Source organism: Anas platyrhynchos, chromosome 28 (assembly GCF_047663525.1).
Source record: "Anas platyrhynchos isolate ZD024472 breed Pekin duck chromosome 28, IASCAAS_PekinDuck_T2T, whole genome shotgun sequence".
Taxonomy (NCBI): domain Eukaryota; kingdom Metazoa; phylum Chordata; class Aves; order Anseriformes; family Anatidae; genus Anas; species Anas platyrhynchos.
Window position 1 is genome coordinate 1,069,503 of NC_092614.1, and position 20,537 is coordinate 1,090,039.

The 20,537-nt window shown below is 54.5% G+C and overlaps 1 protein-coding gene across 6 annotated transcripts; it reads right to left on the reverse strand.

Moving 5' to 3' along the window:
• Positions 1 to 95: 95 nt before the first annotated feature.
• PIP4K2B (phosphatidylinositol-5-phosphate 4-kinase type 2 beta) lies at positions 96 to 20,279 on the reverse strand. 6 transcript variants are annotated; one of them, XR_011805139.1, is made up of 12 exons: positions 20,040 to 20,279; positions 13,118 to 13,215; positions 12,306 to 12,402; positions 8,986 to 9,138; positions 8,311 to 8,457; positions 7,880 to 7,918; positions 6,652 to 6,765; positions 6,018 to 6,276; positions 5,565 to 5,668; positions 4,272 to 4,941; positions 2,633 to 2,669; positions 96 to 1,785 (listed from the first exon to the last, which is right to left on the reverse strand). XR_011805139.1 is itself a non-coding variant. In XM_027445531.3 (10 exons), the coding sequence occupies exons 1-10, from the start codon at positions 20,262 to 20,264 to the stop codon at positions 4,861 to 4,863; spliced, it is 1,317 nt and encodes a 438-aa protein (XP_027301332.3). In that variant the 5' UTR covers positions 20,265 to 20,279; the 3' UTR covers positions 96 to 4,860. The 6 variants fall into 6 exon arrangements, 1 of the variants encoding a protein (XP_027301332.3); XR_005261218.2 differs by having other exon boundaries at positions 3,201 to 4,941; XR_011805138.1 differs by having other exon boundaries at positions 96 to 2,669.
• Positions 20,280 to 20,537: the final 258 nt, after the last annotated feature.

Below are 20,537 nucleotides of genomic sequence, written 5' to 3' on the forward strand. Positions count from 1 at the left end.
GCTATGTTTAATACAGGACTTAAAATGAGCACATGCCTCGTGGAGTACCAGCTGATCAGTAGAACACTACACAGCACCGCAATGAGGAACAGATGTACACAAAGTTTTAATTTTATTTTTCTCTGGTTGGAGACTCATCTTGTAACATGCATGCATTTCAAAACAGTAACAGTGTCTCAAACTGCTCCTAGCAAACAGACAAGCACAGAGGACTTAAAATTCCTATTTAAAAAACAGCAGTGAAAAAACCTAGAATGCATTTTTTTTTTTTTTTAGTTTTAAACTTAATTTATTCACATTTTTTCAGTTGCACTGATTAGCCCTGCCCACCCTTGTAACCTGTGTGTAATACACTCTCTTGACACAACTCCATCCAGCTGCATTTAGCGGTGTGCAGCTAAACAAAGACCAGCACAAGTTCTGAGTGGTGAAAACCGAAACCACTAAAAACGACGGATGACCAGAAGTTGGTTCCCCACGCGTTGCCATTGCTATTACACAAGAATTCATTTCAAAGAGCAAGGAAAATCAGTAGTGGCTAATATGGATACTGGAGAATGGCTCTGCAGAAGTAGGGCAAGGTGACAGGCAAACCTGAAACGGGGCATTAAGACACGGCTGGGGAGAAGAGAGCTGTTTTGTTTTTGGAGCTTAGCATCGTAACGATCTGTCGCAGATGGGTTACGCGGTGTTGCAAACCAAGTTTTAGTACACACACTGACTTCTGAAAGGTCTGTACCACCTCAGGGTTGAACACTTTGACCTGTGTGCAGCTTGAAGGGAGGCTTCCATAAAGGCTGCTCTGTAGTCACAGGACTGGGAGGCAGCTGCTGAGACTGAGACACATCCCCTACACCAAACACGGCCCGTAACTACCATACAGCCTCGCTTCGTGCCTTAAACTGGGCTAAGAGGAGAGACCCCATCACAGTTCCCACTGGAAGTAGCTGGGGCAGCGCTCTGGAGGGGAAAGCAGGGCTTTTCTCCCAGACAACAAAGTAGTAACTCAAGGGCTGTAGTGCTCTTGCTGGCTACGATAAACCAAATTAAAAGCAGGATGCTCAGATGTGGGAGTACAGCCTCACTTACAGGAACCCAGGAGCCACCTACTGCCCCAGTATTTCCCTTGTGAGGGATTTCGTGCTCATGGCTGTTACAATTAAAACCTGATCAATCAGAGACTGTGAGCCAAAAGGGGATTCCTCTGCTCCTGGCCATGAGAAGTGAACTCCCACTGACACTTGGTACAATATCGCAGCTGCCCGGCGAAGGCTGGGTGCTGCCTGCTACCTCCAAACATGGGGCTCCTGTTAAAGGGTGACCCATCAGCGTTCTCGAGTGGTTTTTATTGCACTAAAAGGGCAGAACAGCACTCAAACAGTGACTGCACTCTGCCTTCTTCCTCTCCTACTCTTCTTTATGCCCTAGGAGCTATCTCAGCAGGGAAGAGGCAAGCTCTGGCTTCAAAGCAGTTTGTAGTTCTTCAATTTGGACATTTTTGGCCCATGTTCAGAAAGAGAGAGGCCCCCAGCACAGGCAGGACGATGGATCGAGCAGCTCCCTTCTGACACACACTCACCCTGCCCTCAGGCACTGGAGTCACTCTGCCCACTACGGTTTTCTTCCTTTTTGAAACTCCAGCTGACCAAAGAATCGCACTGCAACTTGAGAAATCCTGCACTACGCCAGGGATCAGAGCGAGCTGCCTACCTACTGCAACTCTTGCAGCCGAGGGTGGTTGTCAGTCAACCGCACTTCAGTGTAAAGTGTTCCGCAGGGTACATGCTACAGACAGAAATATCTACATTCAGCCAACTAGAACTAAATTCACACCAGAAACAGACAACAAACTAGCACAAGCAGTTGTAAAACCAGAATTGAAAGGGCTGGGTTTTCTTTTTAAATACTTGAGTTAAAAAAGTGACCTAAAACAAGATTAAAAAACAAAACAACAACAACAACAAAAAAGAAAAGAAAAAGTCCCTTTTAAAAACAAATCAAATATTTGCAGCTTCACCTCTTATTCTGGTAATAAAAATACTGTCTAGAAACAAAAATTAGCATTTTTAACATAATGCTACCTCTCAAAATGTAAACAATATACAAAATGCTTACGTTAAACAAAGTTACATACCTGGGTAATACGTCATTAAGTGAGAAAATTGCATTTAATTACTTTAATACACACAGTATGGCAACTTGACAGAAGTGGCAGAATTGGGGAAGTGCTAAAGTGAATGGAGTTCACGGGGCTTTTTCGTATCACTCGGGCCAGAGACATCCAATTTAATTCTAGCAGGAGTTTGTTCAGAGCGGAGTACGAAAATACAGTTAGCTGCTCTTAAGCCCTTGGGATCAGGAGTTCTGTAAAGACTGCTGCAGAAATTAACTGCATCTTAATTTCATTCCTGTTTACGAACTTCATTGAATGAAATCGTTGCTCCTAGCTACACAAGCTCCATTCTTCTGTCTTTGGGTTGCTTGGTTTTTAGTGTCTCCTCGTAGGATGTCTGCAGTTCACTGATTTCCCTCTCTCTCCTCCCCCCCTTTCTTCTTCCTTTTTAACACGTTTTAAGGATAAACAGTTTAAAAAATACAAGCTAGTTTCCCAAAAGGAGAACGGCAAACTTACCAGGCCAAAGTTGCAGATTCAATGCAGATTTTTAAAACTGTCAGGAATAAAAAGTGATTGGTATTTAATTTCCAATTGATAGTCAATGTAAGTGCTTATTTTTTTAAGAGAAGAGCAACCGATATAATGCCCACAAAACTAAGCTGACAATACCCTCTAAGTCCTCCCTTTTCAAAGTGTTCTCATACCTGCACTTGTTTTGTGGCTTTGGCAGCCGGGCACCTTAAGACACGAGGCTCTCTGGCCTCTCGGACAGCGGTGCCTTAGCCCCCCACGTTACCCCAACCAGGGACCGGACTACAGAGGCAGAAGAAATTTGTCCCACGTCAAAGGGAATGACCCACGAATGAGTAAAGATTCGTATCCCATTACGACCCCCGCTATTCACGTGTGGCTTCCCAGACACCCTATTTACAGTGCACTCTCACGGGCTGACTCTTTAGCCCCCTTTTGTCCCCTTGGAAGCTGAGACCTGCGGCATCCACAGCATGAGCGGGGGTCTGGACACAAGCACCCAGCCCCACATCCAGAATCCAGACCAGAGCTAGCGTTAGTCTAGGGAAATTACCAGGATGGGATGAGCACCAGTTATCTCTCCAAAGGACCAAGTTCCACACAGCAAACTGTAGCGTTACAGCACAGGACAGACATTCAGAAGAGCTTATTCCCGAAACAAAGGCATATGTGAAAACAGTTCCAAGGCAGATAAGCAACATGGTTCAACTGCAAGAGTTTGGTTCAAAACACTAAATCCTGCTCAGAAAGAAAAAGGAGATTAAAAAAAAGAACCAAAAGATCTGTAACTGCTGTGCAGCGGAGCTAACGAAACCCAAAGCAAGCCTGACAAGCTTGGCTGTGAAAAATATTACAAGCGTTCTGGAGACAAAACAGGACGGGATTCACGCAGATCAGTCCCAGTCTGGGGGGGGGGAAAGGATGGGGGGAGAATCTGGCGCAAGTGTTCGAATATTTCCACTCCTTGACTGTCGCTCTAGAGAGGGGCATGGAGCAAAGAGAAAAGCCATCCCAGCTCAAGTCCTGAGTCCTCTTGAGCAGCGGGACCCGCTCCAGCCCCAGCCCCCAGCACTCCCCACGGGTGGCGAGTCCAATTCCTTCGTGTGCAAGTCACATTGCCATCTCAAAAACAAACCAACCAGGCAAAGAACCTCTGTCAGGAAACAAATTCAAGTACCTGTTGCAGATCGGGTGAGTAAGGAAGACTGAACATTAGCTAGATTAACACTGGCAGAACCGCAATGTGAAGCTAGAATCTAAGAGACATGGCAATTCCTGACTGAGGTGCAAGAGGGAAATGTTCCAGATAGTCAAATACTATCCCAAACCTACGGGCACAAAACACATTTTGCTTCTTCTTTCACAAACTCTTCATAGCTGGCCAATTTAAAGCACGATGGCTCTGAGCACATCATCGTCTGAGGTTGTGCAATGTCTCTGCTATTCCTCACATTGTCATTTGAAGTTCTAGGAGTTACACCTTTTTAAGCGATCATCTTTGGTAGATGTTAATTTCCCTCATCTTTCTTGTAAATCAAGTGCAGTTACAAAAAAAAAAAAAAAAAAAAAAGGTTTTGTTACTTAAATTAACCAAAAAATATAAAGTGTCCCAGTCTGAATTTACCTAAAGTTCAGCGACTCCTCCTTATCAGAGTAATATTTTCCGTCCTCGAAATGGTGAGCTATTTTCCTTCCAATTCCTACCAAGAGGGAAATAAAAGGGCTCGTATGTCTTTCTGTTAAAGACAGTCCAATAATAATAATAATTAAAAAAAAAAAAAGTAGTAGTTTGTGGAATCAGGCACTGCTTCACTCTCACTGGATGTGATCTAGAGCGACCCTTTTGTACAGTGCCACATGTCATATCCCTACGGGAGTCTCTTGATCAGAGAGGAGAAAACGTCATTAGAAAGAGCAGTGCAGCAACAATGCACTTTTCTTGTTTTAAAAAGCCCTCGAATCTACGTCTGGGCACTTCTGTAACAAAAACCCACTTTTCCACCTGGGTCAAGTGGACTGTTGGAGGGTGCACCTAGAATGAGTTTTCTCGTAAGTCACACAGTGCCACGCACTCACCCTTGCTCACACACGCACAAACACACACACACACACCCCACAAGCTGCTACAGTGTCTGTTTTAGTGTCACAGGCTGCGTTCTCTGGTTGGAAGTAGCCCCTCTTCTCTTCATTTTTTTGCTGAAGGCTGAAGATGACTATGTCAGGATATTGGACATAAATTCGTTGAAGCGTTTCGAGTACTGCTCGGGGTTGACGGTGGAGATCTCTGCCCCAGCCTGCAAGGCAGAGAGGAGACAAGTCAGAACACCCTCCTCGGGAGGCAAACCCAAAGGGTGGGGGACGGAGGACAGCAGGGAGCGATCAGGACAACAAGGTCTGGCTGTGCTGGGAGAGACCCACAACAGAGCCTGCGAGTTCTAGGATAAAACAGGTCTAAAGAGATCCCCAAGCTGATTTTAGCTTCTTCTGGATGTCCTGCAGATCACCAAGTCAAAGCATTGCAGTTGTTCTTTTACGGTTTAAAAGAGGAAGAGCATGAAACACTTCATGTCCCATTAAATTGGGGTTTTTGAGCCCTTTTGGGAAGTTCGAAGTTGATGCCAGGGAAGAGGCCTGGCCCTGAACGCAGTGTGAAGCAGACTAGAGGCATGATAATTATTTGTTCTGCTCCAGGAAGGAGCAGGGAACCTCAGGTCTTGCTGTCCACCAACCAGAGGGAAAATCTTCCAAGACAGGCTGAGGAGACAGTGAAGGAACAGCAGTTCTTGGCCATGGGATCACCAGAGGATTCCCATACTGGTAGAAAATCGGTGTCAAAAGGCATCTCACACACACAGAGGCAGGCAGGCAAAGCAGAAGCCCCAGAGCCCATCCTCCCTGCAGGCAGCAGGCTGCTTACCCCATGTTTCACCGTTTTGGCAGCGTGTGCAGCTTTCTTCTTCGCATCGTATGGCGTAAGGATGTCTATGATGGCCATGAAGTACACTTCCTTCTTGGGGGCACCTAGCGAGGCAAGAGAGTTGCTGGCACACCCCGAGCTGTGAGCGAAGCCCGGCTGCACCCCCCTCCTTAAGAAACACAGGGCAGGTCTGTGTCAGTGCGACCAGCAGAGAAAGCAAGGCAGCTGGAGGCTGGGGAAGGGCAGAGAACGACTGGAAAGGGCTCAGCAGAGACCCCCACACTCCCTGAACACTTAACTGCTCTCCAAGCATCACTTCCAACCTTTCAAACTCAACACTGACACTCCGCAGGGTCCCTGTCCCTCTGTGACCGCCCTCTGCTCCATGTAGCTCAGGCAGATGAGGGGTCTGCCCTCCAGACCCTTTTCGGGGCAGTGTTCCACAGTACTCACTTTCGTGACTTTTCATGGCATAGACGTCCACAGAAGGATCGAACTCCCCAGGCCCAAAGAAGCGAGGGTAGTTGAGGAGGTTGCCAGGGCTGTCGGGGGGCGTGCCGTAGGAGGAAATGGGGTTGCCTCCAAGGCCGTCATTCTCGCACTCCTCATCCTCTGCCCGATCCTCCACTTCCATCTCTTCCTGCTCTGCTCGGTCAACATCGTGGATCCCGACCAGCAGGCTGTAGTCCATAATCTTCAGCTGAGCTAAAAACTGGGAGAAAGAGACGAGTGGGGAAAAGAAAAAGAAAAGAGTGTCCATGTGGGATCAGAAATCCTCAGTCCGGCCCCTCCCAATATCTCCCTAAGAAAGTGCAGTAGTGAAGGCTAAACCCTTTTATTAGACTATTTATTATTTACTATTTATTTGTAGACTATTTATTATTTACTAATTAGATTAGACTCTACTGCACAGAATCTACCCAGGCACTCGGACGCCCTCTGCCACCAGCACAATCCTGACTGATTTGCCTGGCTGGTGCAGGAGTGACCTGCTGCTCAGCCCCTGCTGCACTGCTTGGGCCAGAGGCCCCAGAATCCAGGTATGGGAGGCACACTGGGAGTTAAAGCTGTCCCCGGGAAACTCTACCTCCACATCCCGCTTCAGCTTTTCCAGGAAGTTCTTTTTACTCTCCTCCCCAACGTGCAGCTTCTGACCCTCATTCAAGAAGTCGTTGTCCTTGAATGTTGGCAGATCCTTGGCCTACAACAAAAAAACAAAAACCCCGTGTCAAATTCTCCATGCCCCAGAGGAAGGCAGGTACACAGCTCCTTCAGCCACGTGCTGATATTGCTCAGAGACCGAGCGTGGGGTGGCACCAGAACATCTCCTGCCTGTTTGTAAGGCCTCAAACTGTCCACTAAGCATGAAAAACGCAAGAGGCAGAGCACAGCACATCCGTGTGCTCCCTGTACCTCAGGGGAGGTGAAGGGAGACAGAGAGCAACTCAGCTTTAAAGACTGCCAGGAAGATGTGCCGCAGGCTGACAGCTGGGCTCTAGCCAGAGACGATCCAACCGGCTCCCAGAATAGAAAAGAAATGCATTTTGTTGTTTTCTGACTGGGGGAAGAAAAAAAAAATGCTTCTTTCCCTGAAGACTGGCAGAAAACATTAAAACCACTGTGTTTTGAGGAATTTGTTTGCAACGGGCCCCGAGGAGTTCTCAAGGATATAGAAGATACAACCCCTTGTGCAACTGGGAATTCAGTTATTTTCTTCTCAGAATGATGTATGAGCGTGCGGTGGCTTTATATAGATCCAACACAAATAGTCTGAGACAAACTGCACGAGCAGAAAAAGCCAGAGACTAAACAGCCAGTGAGCCAGGGATACTTGGGCACCGTGCAGCTGTGCCTTGATGCGAGGGCTGTTGGCGTAAGGGACTTCCTTTGCTTATGACAGTGACTAATTCTGGGGCAAGCTGAAATGGGATTCCTCTATGGTCTCCAGCCTGCAAAGGCCATGTGTGTGTGCAAATCAAACAGAAAAGTGGTACCAGGACTTCCCACGGCAGTGTCAGAGCCCAAGTTTTCAGGGGTAGGATTCTTGGCTGCAGGTTCCCCTTAACGGCACCAGGAGCCAATTTTACAAACATGGTGAGATATGCCAAGAATTGGAGAAGAGCTGGGCTGGTTTGTACCATCTCTGCCTACGCAGTTCCTGGGCACAGCCTGGAAGGTGGCACACACACAGGGTATCGCTCAGGGCCCGTTTAACTTCCCCTGCTCAGCACCCCTTGGGAAGAGGGAAGTCAGTGGGATCCCACCTGCTTCCAAAGACCAGGAGGAAGGGAAGGCTGCTCGGGGACAGTCCGTACCTTCTCCTTATCGCTCGCTTCCCTGGATACTGTTGAGCCCTAGCAAAAAGAATAAAGAGGTCGTTGTTGCACCGTGTTTATATTCCTGAGGAATTTATTGACACCATTTAAGTCCTTTGTGCGGTTAAAAAAAACACAAAAAAACAAACCACCAACCAAACAAAAATCATGTTCCCCCCCCATACTTTAAAACCAGTACCAAATCCCTTTTCATGCCTGAAACAAACTTGCAGACCTCCCTGATGCAGCATAGATTGCTTGGAATGGGGGAATTGAATGATATTTGAGTCTTAAGTGAAGCCCTAGCCAGAGACCCCAAAACCTGAATGAAAAGAAAAGCCCTGGACCTTCTCTAGCAGGTGTTAAAACAACCAACTCTTTCCCACCCAGAAAAGGAGCCCCCCTTTCCATGACTGCCCCCAGACGCTCACCTTCAGGTCGTATTTCCGATGCACAGTCAGCCTGTGGCTGAACACGTTCCTGGTAACCACCATGTAGGTTTCCACTCCATCCACGGTGAGCCGGTACATGCCAAGGAACTGGGGCAGGAGGGTGTTCCCGTGGCACTCCACGATGAACTGGGGAAGGGGAGAGAAGGACAGCACTGTCAGACAGAGCCCACCCCCGACAGGAGACAGCAGGGCACGTCTGCTGTTGGCACTGGCCAATATCACGTATTGGGGTTATGCAAACGGATCTGAAATTAAGGAGCAAAGGGCTGGCAGCTAAGAGGGGCCAGGGCAGAACATTTCCAGTGGTGCCACTTGCCTCTCTTCCCTGCTGCAAGCAGCTGCCTCCTCCCCAGCCCCTTTGGAAAGGCTCATTCAAAGCACTGAGCTTGGAGCATGCTGACAGGGCTCAGGTAACTTCATCATTCACTGGGGTAGGGGACAGGGTGAGCTGTGAAGGACTCAGAGCTGTGAAGCAGCAGGCTGGCAAGCCCTAGTTGGCTCCCAGGTGTGAAGGAACAACGCTGCTTTCCTCTGCAAAAGCTGTTTGCAACCTCCGCCGGGTCACTCACTGCGCATCTGAGCTCCGGTTCTCCAGCACATCCCAAGCCCGAGCCGTTCACCACCTCCCCCCCCAGGGTCCCAGCCTCCCCCTACCTGATGGTACTTCTTTAAGATGTTGTGCATCTCCGCCACGTCCTCGCTGGACACCGCCTTAATGACAAACCTCCTGTCGTAGGTGGTGAGGAAGCGGGCCCCGCAGCGGCCCTGGCTGTCGCTGTTCACCGGGGCGCTTCGTGTCACCGAGTTCTGAGGGAAACAGAAGAGAAACGTGGGGAGGAGGAGAGGCAGGAGCTGCCACCCCCCCTGGAGAAGCAAGAAGAGCAGTCTCAGAAGGCAGGTGAGGTACGGGTGACCAGGACCAGCTCCACGGCCTGGCTCTGGAAGAAAATCCAGCCCAGGGACATGATGCTCCACCTTTGTAGCCGTGGCCGTGTCCCAGCCCAGCTCCCGAGCACACACACAAATGAGCTGTGACTTAATCAGAAAGCATCTTCGAGCTCAGCACTGCTGAGGTTAAAGCCCACTTGACTTATTGAGAAGTCCAAATGTGGAGTTCAGAGCTTTCACCTAGGCCTTCACTTTGTTAACATTGTCCTACTCCAGCACCTGGCATGCACTTCTGAAGATTATTATTATTATTCCTATTCTTTAACTAATTGGTTTTTAAGAAGGCAGTATCAAAAGAGGTTGGACTCAATGATCTAGAGCTCTCAACCTATAAATTCTGTGATTCTGTGAAAACTTCTCAGGATTTCCTCCTGGGAAACAAAGAGCTGTCAGGATATTTCCAGGGTTTAAGTGAAAAGGGAACAAAATGAGTGAGAGCGGCCTGCCTTCCTTCCCACCCCAAAGCAACGCCCAAGCTGGCAAAAGTCTCAGGAACTCTTCACAGGTCATTCAGAAAGCAGAAGCCAGTTATTCCTACAATCGGATGAAACGGATTGTGAGTATAAATAGCCTGGCTGTTCCTCCAACAACCAGCAGCATCTGTCTTCATCTCCCTGTCTCCACCCTTAGCAACGAAGCACTGCAGCTCCTTTTGGTCCGTGCAGCACAATTGGAAAATCCCAAGCAGACCGCAGAGCAGCTGCCTGCTTCCTTCCCTGAGCCACACCACTGCTCTGTTCTCATCCACCCCGATCCCTCTGCCCAGGTGGGAGGACTTTCTGCGAGCCCCATCCTTCTGTTCAACCACTGCTCTCCCAGACTGACCCGAGCAGGTCGCCAGGCTCCTCTGCCACTGCTCAAAAACCGCTTTCCAGTCACCTGCGTGTGTTCAGGAGCCATTTTGTCAACCCCCAGTACAAGGCTCAAACTGGTATTTCCTCGCCACTGGTGCAGCTGGGCACGGCTGTGCTCCCAGACACAGCAGCACTGACTCCTGAACCGCAGTCGTTAGCTTGAGGTGATGTCTTTCGGGGTCTCAGGGCTGGCAGAGCAGCCCATGAGGTATTTTTTTAGCTACCCGTTACACCGTTCTCGCCTCCTTTCAGCTGTCTGAGGAGCAGACAGCAGAGGGAGCCTGCTCTTCTGCAGACAGAGCGAGCAGAGCCTGCTGCGACCGAGGGATTTACCGTGTCACGCTGCAAGCGAGCCGAGAGGTTTCCTTTCAGAAGGAGGCATTTAAAGCCTTTAAAACTTTAATGAAGCAGGGGAAAAACTCTGCTCCTGCCAATGGCTTTAGAAGCTGTCAGGAAAATAAAGGCAAACAAAAAACCCTCACTTCTTGCTGACATTTGCAAACGAGGCCGTGCTACACAGTTTAATCACCCCTCACCTCAAAACCACAGAGCGTTTCTGCTGGGGGAGATGGGAAGCAGAAACTGTGACCACATATGGACATTACCAAACTCCCAGCCCTTAGGTTTACTTCATTCCCTTCCTGTCATTTCCACCTCCTCCAGAGCTGGAGCGTTATATTTAGCATCCTGGCTCAATTCCCACTGCATTTTACCCACCTGAATTGAGCTCGATAAATGTTTTCTGCTTTCTGTTCTAACCAGACACTTTTAAACAGCCGAACGGCTCTGCCCGAGGTGGAAGGAGCAATCCTTCGGAGCAACAAGTGAGGTGTAAAGGACAGACCAGGTCATGGGAACCAAGAGGGCTGGGGGTGCTCCTACATCACCTCCTATGGTTTTGACCATTTCTTAAACACAAAGAGAAAAAAAAACTTCCAAAATATACTACAGGAGATGGATGGGGAGAAAGAGTAATTAGGAGAAATCACTTCACTGCATGCAAGGAGAGCATTAAGGGGCACGGAGGGGCACGGAGCAGAGGAGGAGGACGGTCCCCAGCAGCCAGCAGAGGTGACTCTGGGACACAGAAAAAGAAGCAAAAAGCCCCTGGCACCGATGCCGGTGTCCTCGGAGGTTGTCCCTTCTCACGGAGGGACCCGAGAGCTCTCCCCTGGGTCTGGGGACGGGGCAGAAGGAGAGGTGCAGGTGCTACGCATCTGCTCCTCGTGCCACGAGACCAGAAACCAGGTGGGGTACACCCAGTTCCTCACTAAGCTAAGCAAACCCAGCTCCTTGTTCCATCAAGCTCAGAAGAGGAGCTGCTCAGGCAACAACCTAGACATGGGGAGAACTCTGAGAGTCGTGGGGAAGGTGCACACACACACACAAGTGGCCATACCACCAGGGAGAAGCAGCTCAGTGAGATTCACAGGAAATAAAGAACAGAAAGAGCACGAAGCTTGCAGCCCTCACCCCTGCCAACGTGCTGCTCTGTGCTGGCAGGTTGCTGAGCATTTTGGTTGAAGCCCTCGGCCACCCAGTGCTGGCGCCATGCCCGCCTGTATCAAGGGCAGCGGAGTGCTAAAGATAAGGGCTTTAATTACCCAGCACTCGGCCGGCTAAAGGCCACGCAGCGATCAAAGCCACCCTCTTCTGCCCCGCTGGCTTTCCCCTCATCTAAGTGGTTTCTGAGCAGCGGGTTCTGCACAGCCTCCTGTGTGTGAGACTGCACCCAAGGGTGGCCCTGCTGGCAGAGCTGCAGCATCTTTCACTGGATTTAAGCCCAGCTGTGTTAATAGAAGGAAACGGCTCCTCTCCAAGGCAAGCTGGAGCCCCCGGCCTTGGTGGACGTGTCCCCAAGCAGCAGCCACCTGGATAAACCCAATTCAGCACCTAAAGCAGCACCCAAACCTACAGAAACGCGACAGGCTCATGTTCCCTGCAGGTCTGGCTCGTTGTTATCCCCCAGCCCCTGCCCACACTGTGAGCTCGGATCCTCTTTTCGTCCTGTGATTGCTCCGCTGCTGGGCGACAACGGTAAAACCATTCAAACCGTGATCATAAGCCCAAAAAATTGACCACAAATAATGTTGGTACTGTGTTTTCTCCCCCAGCTTTGTTATTCTGTCCCAGAGAACGGATACAGGAGGGCAGGGAGAGGAGAGCAGGTACCTGGTAGTCTTGATCGTCAATCCCAAATCTTTCCCGGAGGTTTCGGAACACCAGCGGGCAGTACTCCTTAAATTTAAAGCGACTTGGCAAGTTCTCCCTAGGGCAAAGCAGAGCAGAGATCCTTGTGAAACGATCAGCTGGTGAAACCAGGCTCCCTTCGCCTTCCACTGCATCACCCACCCCGGATATCCAAACCCCCTCCTGCCCACGAGGGCCCCGTTCTGCAGATGTTTGCCCCTTTTTGGGTGCCTGCAGAAGTCATCTGGTGCAGGACTGCTGGCAGGAGCCTTGGCTCAGAGGCCCTGTGGATGAGGGCGCCTGCCTTACAGAACGATCCCTCCTGGCACAAGCGCTGTTTTGACAGAATAATTTCTCTTTCCTCCTCCTCTGTCGCTTTGCTCCGTTCGGTAGCGCAGCTGCCCCCTGCCACACGCTGTTTGAGATGAAAAGCTGGAGGAAATCGGGGGGAGGCTCTGATTTCAGGCCGGATCAGATCACCGGGGCATCAAAATAAAGGTCAGCGCGAGCCAAACCTCGCCCAGAACACGGAGAGGTTGACTCAGCTCCAGCCTGGCACGCTCCAGAGCACTCCAACGAGCCCAGCACCGTCCCTACCCCTCGCTGCCCGGCACAGCAACCCCCAGGGCTGGGGGACATCCCCCCTCCCACGTCCCCGTGTCCTGCTACGTGCTCCTGGCAGGGCCAGATCCTCTTGGCATTAGAGCAGGGAACAAACCCAAAGGCCTCCACCCCACCAGCTGCCCCTAGACAAAGGGTTTTAGTTACAAATCAGCTGTGGAGCTCAGGCTTACTTGTTAAATAGATGATTGTCCACCTTGATCTTACTGTAGGCTTTGAAGTCGTCGGGCATCAGCATGACAGGGATGGGAACGTTGCTGAGTTCATTGATCTGAAAGAGAAAGGAAAAGCAGACTCAAAACCCAAATTCCACCGCCCCGCAGCTACCATCCATGGGTTCGAGGGACGCCAGCTGCCCCAGGAGCTGGTTTTGCAGGGCTGTAACCCATCGGGCTGCTCAGACACCTCTCATTGAATCGATCACGGGGTGAGTGCTCCCCAGCCACCCTCAGACCTTTCCTCTGATCACTCAGGATCCAGCTTAGAATCAAGCCCAACCTACAGACCAAGGAACGGCAGATTTCATGTCTTAAATAACTCCCCTTTGCCTTTATTTGGGAAGTGTTGCATCAGCCCACTTCTGGACTAGTTCTCAGCGTTACAAGCCACGGATGGGCAGCACCCTCAGCGTGAGCAGCCGGCACACGGAGCGGGCAGCGCCGCGCAGCTCCCTGCGGGTGCTGTTTCCATGTTTGCTGTCTCTGGTTGCTCTTATCCCACCTTCTCCAGAGGGATGAGTAACTCCACTCGATTGTTTTTGCTCCTCAGCCATGTGTGGCAGCCACAGGGACAGAGGGGAGCAGAAGAACGAACGCTCAGCCAGGATCCTACGGGCGGGCTCACGCCGCAGCGCCCCGCGGCCACCACTGCTGGTGGTGCCGGGCTGCCCTGCCCCAGGCAGTGCCCTAACGAGGAGCCAGAGCTCATGAGCAGGCAGTGCTGGAGAGCTGCAGGCAGCTCTGGCAGCTGCCAGCTCCGGGTTCTGCTCCCAGCACCCAAAGCCCAGCAGAACGGGTGACCCCCAGCAGGCCCGGCACCTTCCTGCCGCCCAGGGATGGGGTGCAGGCTGCCAGCCTGGGGACACGCAGCCCAGGGCTGGGGCTCCCTGCGTGCACAAACAGCCCGGAGATGCTGCCACGTCTCCTCCGAGGAGCTGGAGGCAAAAAGAAGCAGGAAGAAACCATCCTGCAGCGGGATCCGTGGCACAGCTCGGCTCCGCGAGGGGCACGGAGGCGCACGAGGCTGCCCCGTGGGCACTTTTCACATCCTCTCCCCGTCGCTCCCGATGGAAAAACCAGACCAGATTTAACAAACGTCAGACTGGAAAGACACAGACACGCGCCGCAAAGAGGAACGGTGCCTATTTTCAGAGGCTGCCATCCCACACAGCAGAGCAGCGGAAAGGAAAGCGGCCGCCGCTCCGCCAAGAGCCCCGCCGGTGCTCCCTGAAGCCCTGCCCAGTATTTTTCCTTCACAGCAGCACCCAGGAGCATTGAGCACTCCCATGAAGTGCTTCGGGACGTGTGGGGAATGCATAAATCACCTCACACGCCTCCCTGGGCTGTGATCACAGCAGAGCAGGAGGCCAAAACCCCCCTGGCTTCAGCCATGGGCTTCATCCTGCACTGAGTGAGCCCTTGGGTGAGAAGGAAAAGGAGAAGGAAAAGGAGAAGGAAAAGGAGAAGGAAAAGGAGAAGGAAAAGGAGAAGGAAAAGGAGAAGGAAAAGGAGAAGGAAAAGGAGAAGGAAAAGGAGAAGGAAAAGGAGAAGGAACAGCACCGGTGCGAGTCTCCCAAACCCCGGGGTCCAAGTCTCAGCCCCAGCGAGCCCCCTGCTGTCACCTTCCCACTGGCAGAAAGGGGAAGAGAAAATTGCCAACCCTGTGCCAAGCCAGAGGTGCTGCCTCCAGCCTGAGATGAAGCACGGTTTGGGGCTGATTGATTTATTCAGCACGAGGGATGTGCCCTGCGTGCTCCCACAACTCTGGTGCTTGATGCTTTTCTCAAGATCCCAGGGGAAGAGGAAGGAGAAGCCCCCACCCCGTGCCGTGGGTAGGGGAGACCCCAGCCCTGCCTTCTCGCAGGGCAATCCTGCAGATGGCAGGGCCTGGCATCACAGCAGCACCACCCAAAAACACCAAACCTGGCCCCAAAGCAAGCAGAGAAGAGCAGCGGCCGGCGCTGCCCCGCAGGGCTCCTCTCCTGCGCTTATCGTGGTGGAATCTGAGCAGCCTCGGGGAGCGCCGTGACGAGCGCCTGGCACACGTCTGCTCTCTCGCCTTCTCCCCAGGCAGCGGCGTGCAGCAGCTTAAATATAGCAGAGCGTGGCCCCGGGCATTTATGGCACGGGAAGCAAGGTCACAGCAAGGTGCCCAGCACCCAGGTGCCCAACACTCCCTCGGGACCCCGCTGTCCCCCCCCGGGTGGATCCCGTCCGTACCAAGCGTGCCCGGAGCTCAGGAGCTCTCCACGGGGCTGGCCTCGAGGTGGGCAGAGGGATCTCGGGCAGGGCTGTGCCTGGGGCATCTCCACAACCCCCTCCTGCAAAGGATTTAGAGCTCTCCAAGCTGTAAAAACCTCAGTGGTGCTGCTGTGGAGCACGAGCTCCTGGTGCCAGCGCGGTGCTGGCTTTCTCCAAACCATCCAGCCCTTCAGACCAAACCTGTCTTTGAATCCTCTCGCACACGAGCCTGCTTTTATAGGGTTTCCTCACGCCAGGAGCTTCCCATTTCCCCGCTGGGCAGAAAGCGCAGACAACCCAACGGGGATCAGCCCCGGGCTGACAGCACCGAGAAGAACCTCTTGCTGCTGCCACCTGCACCCTGCAGCAGCTCCCATGAAATTGGTCCTGCCCCAGCTCACAGCATGCAGGGCACAAACCCGACGGCCTCGCAGAAAACTGGGCACACAGCGGGCTAGGAGGGTCCCAGGGGATTTAAAACCAAGCCTCATTACAGACAAACCGCCTGGCATCCTCACCAGGCATTGCTGGAGGGATGCTTCACAACTCCCAGCTGGTTTCTCACCTCCTTCTGAAACCAAAGGACAGCCCCGTGTGGTCCCAGCAGGGGACAAGGCAGTGGGTGACAAGGTGTCAGGACAGCAGCAGGCGAGGGAGGGAAGAGGAGAGCCCCCCCCTTCTCCCCTGAGCCCCAATTCTCCCTCCTCGCCCCTTTGCCTGGCAGCAGAGGAGCAGTGGTCAGCAGGACCCTGGGTTTATCCGCGGCTGATCACTTGGCCCTGCCACCGAAGCCAATTCCTTTGTCAATAAATCACGCATCCATACTCCGTGCCGCTCAGGGACAGCTGTCAGGACGGATGGGCCAGGCACAATTTGGTTTCAAAACCTGACTGGAGCCTCAAAGTGGCAATTACCATTAGCAAATGGATGGGAAAACGCGATTTGTTTGCTAACAGGATCCAGATGATGGAGCGTGAGAGCCTCCTCTCCAGGATTCTTTACGACAGGAACTCGTGCAGGAAAATCCCAACGTTTTGTTCCTCTCGCTGCCTTTCAGCCCGGCACCTCCAGGTAGCTCCTGCTCCACCTTACAGCACCCTGAGGAAGCAGCTGGGAGACGGGCAGCAAAAAAATCACCTCCACCAGCACGGAGACGAACCCAAATCTGCAGCAAAACTTGGCAGCTCTCAGCACGGAACAACCAGGCAAGGGCGAGAGGGAGAAAACCCCCCGTTTTTCCATGAATTAGAGCATGATTAATCAGCAGCCAGCCCAACAAACCCCCGTGCTGTGGAAGGATGATTCTTGGAGTCAATAATTTCTACCAGCGCCCTGGGGATGCCGCCGTGCCTTGAGAGAGAGAGGGAAGCTCCCGGTGGCCACGGAGCCTCCTCTTTGGGATCAAAGCACTCAGAAGCCTGCTGGCGAGCAGCCCCACACCCCGACAGGCTGCAGCACGGGCAGAGCAGGCAATATTGTACCCCCGGGGGGCAAACGGGGCTGAGGAGCACAAAGATTCAGCCTCCTACCTGCAGCCTGCAGTGGTGCTGGCTCCTGAGCCCCGCGCTGCTCGCTCAGCTGCCCCCCAGCAGCTCCCTCCTGATTTCCCCCAAGGGAAGCAGCTCCTGGAGGCCCTGCTTTAAAAGAAGGTCCCCCAGGACCCACCAAGCCCTTAAATGCCAGCTACCATCGCCCCCACCATGTGCTGTGCTCTCCGCAGGTCTGTCAGAGCTGGAGGGGATGAGCCCCTGCCGCCTGCCCCGTGCCAGTCCCAATTTATCGGGCTTCCCCTTCTCGATTCATGGCAGATGCTTCTGTGCTCGTTGCAGCCGGGGCAGCACCGGGAACAACGCCGCAGAGAGGGCAGGAGCGTGCTGCAAATCCCAATTTTGCACTCGAATGCCAACGAGCCGCGCTTTGTGCCGGCTGGCGCCGCTCCTGCGGGGCCGAGGAGATCGGCCGCTGCCTCTGCCAGGACCCCGAGGCCTCGGGCGAGATCTGCAGCACGAGCAGAGGAGATCACCCCCTTTTCAACAGAAATGGGATTTTTTTAATGCCTACCAGCACCCCCAGACCCTCAGGGATCTGGGAGGAGCGGCGTCGCGCCCCACCAAGGCTCTCCCCCCGCTGCCAGGGGGCTCCCGAGGAGGCACCAGGAGCAGGGAGCCGCGGAGCTGCGTCGCCTCCCCCAGTGCCATGACAACAGCAGGCACGAGCAGAGCTTCCACGGAGCCATCTCCACGTTTCCCAGATCGCTCACCGCCGGCGAGCAGCTGACAGAGGCAGAAATCGAGGGCGAAGCTCCAGGACTCGGCTCCCTCCTCTTATCCGCAAGCTCCCACGCGGGGTCCTCTCCCCTCCATGGTTTTCTAGCTGGAAATCCGGCTGCTGGGCTGACACCACCCACGTTTGGCCCCGTTTACGCCAGCCTCGGCCCCACCCCGGCTCTGATTGCTCTCAGTGTTGGCTGGGGACCACCGGACGGCCCGGACCCAGCTGAGGATTTGCACAGAACCGCTTGGAGGAGGTGTTCCAGACCCAGCTCCTGCTCTCCAGGCGCTAACATCGCAGCTCCAGATGCTCTCCAGCCCCGTGGCTGCTCCCGGTGCTCCCCAGCCCTCTCCTCCTGCACTCGCAGCAGCTGCGGGTCCGCCTGCTCCAACACCAGGCAGGGCCGACCCGCTGCCAGGCTCCCTTAATGGACCCAGGAGAATTTCCTCACTCAGCAGAGACGGAGGATTGCATAAAACGCTCGCTTTGTTTGTTTGTTTGATTCGTCCACGGGAAAGTTCATCCCAACGCCACGTTTCTGACAGCGCTTTGTGCCGCAGGGACCCCGGGGCAGGTCCCACAGCCCCGGGATCCACGCTGCCCTGAAAAACTGGGCTGCAGAATCCCCTGTAAGATACCTAACGACGTTCAAAGCCTCTCCTGAAGATCCTCACGGGCTGCCCAGACCCATCTGCTGGGGCAGCAGCAGCAATTCTGCTCGCTGGATAAGCGGGACACCAACACCTCGCCCTGCTCTGCGCAGCTGTGGGTGTGCTGAGCAAACACAAACGCTCCGGCACGGCCACGCCAGCTCCCGGCCCTTCCAAGCACCCCAAGGCTCACCCCAACGCAAGCCGAGAGCAGCGGCAGCGAGCTGGAGGAATAAAATAAGAAAGAATCTGCTGGGAAACGCTGGGTGCCTGCCCGAGGGTGAGGAGGTCACGGCTGAAGTTTGCTGAACCCTTCCCCAGCCCCTCGGGGTACGGTGCTCGTTTCTGGCAGCGGTTCCTTCATAAACTCATCCGATGCAGCTCGTTGCCTTTAGCGTTCCCCCACAGCCATCATTTTGCCTCCTTCCCTGTGCCCGAGCGTTTCACGGCCAAGTGCTCCAAAAGTTACAGCGCCCTGACCCCGAGCCTAAAAATAATGCCAGAGCTCCCAGCACCGGGCAGCCACAAAGGGGCCATCTCGCTGCCACCGAGCAGCAGCCGGCCCTAGGAGCCCACAAACGGAACCGGGAGGAATCTCCCCGATTTCCCCGTTTCTTCCCGGCTCCTAACAGCATCGCTGATCAAAGCCAGCGAGCAGCAAGCACTGGGAAGATCCTTTGAGGAAGACAATGCGGCGCTGAGCTGTGCTTGGGAGCTCTCATCCCATTGTCACGCGAGCTGGGAACGTAATTCTGTGTTTCCAGAGCGTTATTTGCTTCTGCAAAGAATAAACCCAGACCCCATTCGCTCTCTAGGAATCCCCCATTAACACAATAGGGAAACGGGTCCCTGAACCCGAGGGTGCGTCCGCCGAAGGGATGAGGCTCCTGAACCCTTTGGGCACCTGGAGCACCTCCCGGAGCAGCAGCCACTGCTTGCATCCCTGCTGCCCTTCCCGTGCCGGGTCTGTGCCAGCCCCTACAGATTGGAGAGGCTTCCAGAGGAGACCATGAGGACGGGCTGCTCTTAGGGCTGCTCTTAGGGATGAGCAGCGGAGCTGCCCCCGGAGGCATTTCCCCGGGAGCTGCCCCCGGTACCGACCCCTGGGGGAAACCGAGGCCAGGCCCCAGGAGCACAGGGCCGGGGTCCTGGCAGCTGAGAGCCCTAAATCGGAGGGAGGCGGGTGGCAAACGGTGCCTGAGGGTTTTAGGATGGAGCTGGGAGATGTCAGGGCTCCTGCACAGCCAACGAGGGGATGCAGGGGGATGCAGGGGAGCCCCCCCCCCCCCCAAAAAAAAAAGGCAGGGCCCTGAGCGAGCGGGGTGGGGGGGGCTGAGGGAACCGGGGAGGGGACGGCCCCGGGGAGACAGGGGGAAGGGGGGGACACAGGAGGGGTCGAGGGGGGCTGAGGGGGATGAAGGGGGCTGGGGGGTGTCCCAAGGGGACCGGGGGGGGTTCCACGGAGCCCCCCTTATGGGGTGGGCGCCCAGGGGCCGGGATGGGGGGGATATGGGGGGGGTGTGGGGGGGTGTGGGGGGGTGGGAGCCCCTTGGTGAGGGCCTGGGGAGGGGGGGGGACCGGGGGGGTCCAGAGGGGAACCGGGGGGGCTTGGGGGGAACTGGGGGGGCCCGGGGGGGGCTCGGGGTAACCGAGGGGGGCTCGGGGGTAACCGGGGGTGAACCGGGGGGGTCCGGGGGGTCCCGGGGGCCGCTCACCGTGTGGTTGGCCCCCCACATGAGGACGCTGAGCAGCGGCTCGGAGGCCCGGAACAGCTTCACCTTCTGGCACACGAAGTGCTTCTTCTTCGTCTTGGTTTTGCTGGCGCTCAACGCCGAGCTCAGCCCCCCCACGACCCCCCCACCCCCCCCTCCACCCCCCCCTCCTCCTCCTCCTCCCCCCCCCCCTGCTGCCGCCGAGCCCCCCGCGCAGTTCGAGGCCATGGCGGAGCCCCCGAGCCCCCGGCCGCGCCCCCCCCTCCCCTACCGCATGGTCCCGCCCGGCGCGGCGCCTCCCCCCCCCCCCCCCCCCCCCCCCCACAGCCCCAATGGTACCGCCCAGCCCCTGTCAAGCCCCGGCTCCGGCCTGGCCCCTCGGCTCCCCCCCCCCCCCGCCTCGCTGCGGTGGTTCCGTCCCCGCCTCCCTGTCTTTTTTTCAGCTCCCCCCCCCGCCTGTCCCCGCAGTGGTTCGTTCCGCCGCGCCCGGCCGAGCCCCGG